The sequence below is a fragment of the Eurytemora carolleeae genome, unplaced genomic scaffold (genome assembly GCF_000591075.1).
Source record: "Eurytemora carolleeae unplaced genomic scaffold, Eaff_2.0 scaffold420, whole genome shotgun sequence".
Taxonomy (NCBI): Eukaryota; Metazoa; Arthropoda; class Copepoda; order Calanoida; family Temoridae; genus Eurytemora; species Eurytemora carolleeae.
In genome coordinates, this window is record NW_019397757.1 from 102,041 (window position 1) to 107,738 (window position 5,698).

Here is a 5,698-nt window from a genome sequence, read left to right on the forward strand (position 1 = left end):
GAGTTAATTAACTCTCGTTCACCAGTCTTTCCGTCTTTATCTATCTCTTTGGATTTCCTTTTATCTAATTCCTTTTCTTTTTCGAATTCAGGAACCATGTTATTTCCTTTTCCCGACTTCCTTCCTGCTTCCATGGCGATAGTTGTCAAGGTCTTCACTTTCTTATGTTTCTCCTCTCCTGATTCCACGATATGTCTTATTGCCTTTCCGCTTCCTGTGTTTATCTCTGGTTCCTGTTTATATTTTTCTCCGTGAACCTGTTCTCCAGTTTGGGACAATTTGTCAGATTCAAATTCTAGAGTTTTGGGGATTTCAGGTCCGTTTCCAAGATCTTCTTCATCCTTCTTGTTTACACCAGAACCATCCTTCAAGAAATTATTGTTCTTCTCTATTATCTCAGCATTGTTAAAAGTCTTATCTTCACTCTTTCCAGATACTTCCTTTTCTTCAACTTTCTTTTGTTCCTCTCTATCCTCTTTTCTTTTTCTTCTTTCTTCCTCTTTCTCTTCATTCTCTTTCCACGGATCAGCACGGAAATACTATTAGAAAAAATACATGTTTTTATTATTAAGATTAAGTACAAAACATGTTCTCATTTAATTAAGACTTTTTTTAAGTTCAACGAATTGAAGAAATTAAAAAATATAAATTAATAATTAGACCTGATAAGCTTCCATTCCTTGTTCATTTTGTTCCTTCATATCAGCAAGTTCATGTTCTCCATCCTTCTCCTGTTCTCCATCCTTCCGTTCTCCATACTTCTGTTCTCCATACTTCTGTTCTCCATCCTTCTGTTTTCCATACTTCTGTTTTCCATCCTTCTGTTCTCTATCCTTCTGTTCTTCATCCTTCTGTTCTTCATCCTTCTGTTCTCCATCCTTCTGTTCTCCATCCTTCTGTTCTCCATCCTTCTGTTCTCCATCCTTCTGTTCTCCATCCTTCTGTTCTCCATCCTTCTGTTCCCCATACTTCTGTTCTCCATCCTTCTGTTCTCTTTCCTTCTGTTCTCCATCCTTCTGTTCTCCATCCTTCTGTTCTCCTTCCTTCTGTTCTCCATCCTTCTGTTCTCCTTCATTCTGTTCTCCGTCATTCTCCCGTTCTCTGTCCTTCTCCCGTTCTCTGTTCTTCTCCCGTTCTCTGTTCTTCTCCCATTCTCCATTCTTCTCCCATTCTCCCTTCTTCTCCTGGTCTCCGTCCTTCACCCGGTCTCCGTCCTTCTCCCGTTCTCTGTCATTCTCCCGTTCTCTGTCATTCTCCCGTTCTCTGTCATTCTCCCGTTCTCCGTCATTCTCCCGTTTTCTGTCATTCTCCAATTCTCCGTTCTTCTCCCATTCTCCGTTCTTCTCCGGTTCTCCGTCCCTCTCCCGTTCTCCATCCCTCTCCCGTTCTCCATCCTTCTCCCGTTCTCTGACCTTCTCCCGTTCTCCGTCCTTCTCCCGTTCTCCGTCCTTCTCCCGTTCTCCGTCTGTTTCCTGTTTTTTCAGCATTTTTAGACCGTTTTTCATCTCCGTCTCAGCGTACGTCTTTTTATTTTCCTGCGTTTTTTTTTCTTTTTGCTCTCCCTGTTCTTTGGGGTTTCTTTGCTCGTCATGGTTCACTTCACGCCTCTCTTGTTCTTGTGGGGTTTCTTGTTTTTCGCGCTCTCCTTGCTCATTATTCTTCTCTTCCTCTTCACACTTGTTTTGCTCTTGGTAGTTCTTCAAATTATTAGAATGTTCAGTTCTTGACCCAAGCATGAAACTAAAATAATATGAATAAAATTATTTTTCAGGATAGATAATATTTAAAATGAAGTTTTAATGATCTCAGCCTATCTTTTATGACATTAAGGTTATACAAATTAATGAATGACATTTTGTCTGTTCTTATTTCTTTCTAAAATTTGCATTTGAATATTATTTTTAATTGTGCTAGTTCAGCTTAAAACTGATTGAGATGGTTCTAACCTGACAAAATCCTGGATAGAGAAATAAACCCGGTCAGTTCTCAACTTTTTAGAACCAATCTTATCCTTAATAAAAAGTTTTATGGTTACATATTTCTTCACAAGATATCATCATCAACAGATAATGATTCCAGTTTTGATTTTTCAGCCAAGATATCAGAAAAAAAAATTAAAACTTTTTTGTTTGTCTAATTTTTCTGATAACCCACTCCACTCGTTTTTATTCCATTATTTTTTATTTTTCTCAAAGGCAAATACCAAAGTAACTAATTCCCAAATGTTTATTTTCCCATGTTAATTTTTTCTCTAAAAAATCATCTCAAGTTTCATTTTTCCTATTTCTAATAAAAAGAATGGTTCAAAAGCCGAGCGCTGTGGCCAGGACATTTTAAAAAGTTCCCTTAGAACATTTAACATTGGGAAGATGCTACTCGGAAGATTTTACACTTGGGAAGTTATTTTTAAAAGAACAAAATATGGATGAAAACCAACCTTAGAAAGTTCTAGATCCTCCATCTCAGTGTGCTTACGTTTCCGAAGCGAGGGGCTCTCCGGTATCCCTGGTGTACCAGGTACCCTGAGAGGAAGATCTATATCCAGGTACCTCAGGATACATACGGAGATATTCACCAAAACCAAGAGAAACTGGAGAACCGAGGCAGCAAGAATCCTTTTCCATCGCTTCTCAAATTTGATATATCACAAATATTATCAAAATGTAATTTGTATTCATCTCTTTCATTTAAAGTGCACTTCCTCATCAATCTTTTGTCTTATTGGCAGGTAGTTTTTTTGCGGAGGAGAAGGGGGGTATGAAAAAATTTCGGTCTTTTCTTGTTATTCTTCAAAAAGAAATTTAGAAAAGTTTTAAGTCAGAGAGAATATTTTTATTTTTCAAAAAAATATTTTTTATTTAGATATATCCCTCTTCTTCGTTATCAAACTGGCGGAGAAACTGAACAGTTCCTCCCAAAACCGTGTCAACTCCTCTTAACAGACCTAAATAAAAATATGTTTTTTATCTTTCAGTAAATTTATATATTATGCACTACGCAGCTGTCTCCGAGACAAAATGTTATAACATTTTGTCTCGGAGTTAATTAGGTATACTTAATTAACTCTAGGAATTTATTAACTTAATTAACTCTCGGAATTTATTAACTTAATAAACTCCCGAAATTTATTAACTTAATAAACTCTCGGAATTTATTAATTTACTTAACTCTCGCAATTTATTAACTAGATAAACTCTCGGAATTTATTAAATTAAAAAACTCTCGGAATTTATTAACTTAATAAACTCTCGATTAATAGATTCCCAGGCGAATGATCCAAAGGACCTAAAGGCATTCGACACCAGCCTAACATGTGGATTATCTATCAACCTAAATATTCAATTAATGATAAAGGACAAGGTCAAGGGATCATCAACATATCTTAAAGGGACTATAAGCCTAATTTCAAGGGACTCTCCATAAAAAGATGGCAATGCTCGTCTTAAAACGGTGCCCTTTAGGTTCTGTTTGATCAATTATGAATTAGATATCTTGTGTTTATTTAAAATGTTTATTTTTATCAAAGGTTTCTCTGCAAAAGCGCCTTGTGCATTTCTTGCTTACAAGAAACAATGGGAAAAATATTAGAAATAACACTTTTTGAGCCTTAAAAATAACGGTACTTTACATATTTTTTTTTTTATCAGGTTAAGGTTTCAACGATACCGTTGTAAATCGGGCGTTGGCATCTTTGCATTTGCGTCCTCTTGATATTAGTCTTCATTCGAATAAAGGCCAATTATTTTTAGAACAGTTTTAGAACAGTATTAAAAAAAATTAGAAAACTAAATTAAAAAAATCACAAAAAAAACAATTAGAACATGTGAAAATCTAGCTACAAGATAAGAAGGCACATTTTGTTGCTAATTTAAATGAAATTTTCATTTTTAAATCACGAAAAAGAACAAGATGTCGGCTCACCTGCTCACAGTTTCTGCCTGGCTTTGAGCGCCGTGAATTTCTTCTTTAACTTCAGCTGTTTTCAGGACACTTTCATTCTTATTCTCAGTTTTCCTTCCGGAGAATATGGTAACAGAACCTCCATTGCTAGTCAGAGTAGTTTCACCGGGAAATGGTTTCCAAGTGATTTCATCCTCAGGGGTTTTCAGTCCTACCGAGGAACCAGCAGAACTCTTTAAACCCTGAAATAAAATTCAAAACTCATTCTTAGACGTAAAGAGATTGTAGTAGGCCTTATATATTAAGGAACTTCCATTTTACAAAAACGCATGTCCGATTCACAACCATTTATATCTAAGCAACCATAATTAAAAAATAGTCGTTTTTCAATAAAAAAGGTAAAATTCTGACAGTTTGTTAGAGAACCCGCTTAAGGTAAATTTCTCAATTAGAAAACAAGGATACTTAGATCGAAGGTGTATGGGATAACGTTTTTTTTTGGGCATGCTTTATAAACATAAAGGAACAATTGAAATTACGTACTCGGTACGTAGACAGCCCATTTAAAAAAAATAGAATATTTAACCACGTAGTTTTAAACAAGGGCGTAAACAAAGAACAACATTTTACCTGCATTTCTCCGTATTCGTGGAGGAAATTCAGATTTAAGATTTAATTCTGAACTCTTTAGAGACTTAACTTTATTCAGGTTTAAATCAGGAGTGCAAAGTTCCCAGTTTTAGTAATATGTTCATGTACAGAATAGAGCTTAACTCATACAAACAGCAAGTGTACGACTAAAATTCAATGTACAGTTTACAGTACAAATATTTTTAAATTGCAAAAAAATTCCACATAATTTAAGCATGTATACTAAAAAAATAACTAAACCGCGAAACCCGGTTTCTAAAATCAGTGTCGTTCAAAGACTAATAAATTCCCTTAAACAATCCTTTTGGTGGAAACTTTGTTAGTGTATTTCAATTGTTAAAAATATTTTTTACACAATTTTAGTAGCAACGGACCCAAACCTTAGCTTCGAAACCTAACTTGTTAAATTGCTAACTTATAAGTTTAAGACTCTGTCCAGCCAGTGTACAGTGTACAGTGTACATCTTGTTTCTTGTTTGTACTCCGTGAACTTTTATTTAAATATAAAGGTTGAGTAAATAAACAGGATTATGATTTAAGGTTTAGGCTGAACAAAATATTGAAATGCAATTCTAAAAATATAAAAATATATTTTGGTAGAAATAAAATAATACGCGGATCTAATTATCTAGTGTTCTGTCTTCTCACATTCTATTCTAAACATAAAAGTCTATTACGTGACATATTATTAAAAGTGTCAGTTTGCACTGACGCAAATTTACAAAATTAATTTCACCAAAAATGTGGATATTTACTTTTCCTTGGCAAATATTCCTCTCTTTTAAGATAAAAACAACGAATTCTATACCGTAGTGTGTCATGGGTAATAGCTTAAATGGTATTGTCTTGAAATGCCGATTGTCCCCACTTTTTTTTTTAAAGGTATCAAAATAAAAGATTTAGCCATTCCCTTTGCCAAATTTTAGGACTTTATGTCCGAAAACTTTTTTTCAGAGAAATTTTTTGGCGGTTACCGAATAATTCCTTGTCCTCTTTTGTTCATGTCAACCTTAGTTTTCCATTTTCCAAATATGTTCTTTAATAATTATAAATTATAATTTTAAGGTTTGGAAGATTAAACATAATCGTGTGTAATTGGTATTACTAAATCGTTGCTCCCCCCCCCCTCTCCCATTCGCCACAGGTA

The 5,698-nt window shown here is 34.6% G+C and overlaps 1 protein-coding gene across 5 annotated transcripts in view; it reads right to left on the bottom strand.

The window, feature by feature from the left end:
- The window catches only part of LOC111715799 (spore wall protein 2), a 6,590-nt gene extending 1,647 nt beyond the window's left edge, over window positions 1–4,943 (bottom strand). Inside the window, exons 1-9 of one of the 5 annotated variants that reach the window (XM_023491172.1) lie at window positions 4,531–4,943; window positions 3,922–4,142; window positions 3,251–3,330; window positions 2,871–2,947; window positions 2,438–2,629; window positions 1,947–2,011; window positions 663–1,740; window positions 304–539; window positions 19–105 (exon numbers count right to left, since the gene is read on the bottom strand). In XM_023491172.1, coding sequence (XP_023346940.1) covers window positions 19–105; window positions 304–539; window positions 663–1,740; window positions 1,947–2,011; window positions 2,438–2,629; window positions 2,871–2,947; window positions 3,251–3,330; window positions 3,922–4,142; window positions 4,531–4,536 — 2,042 coding nt within the window. In that variant the 5' untranslated portion in view covers window positions 4,537–4,943. Of the gene's footprint in view, window positions 1–17; window positions 540–662; window positions 1,741–1,946; window positions 2,012–2,437; window positions 2,630–2,870; window positions 2,948–3,250; window positions 3,331–3,921; window positions 4,143–4,530 lie in introns of all 5 variants that reach the window. The other 4 variants (XM_023491171.1, XM_023491169.1, XM_023491168.1 and 1 more) reach the window with 4 other exon arrangements.
- Window positions 4,944–5,698: the final 755 nt, after the last annotated feature.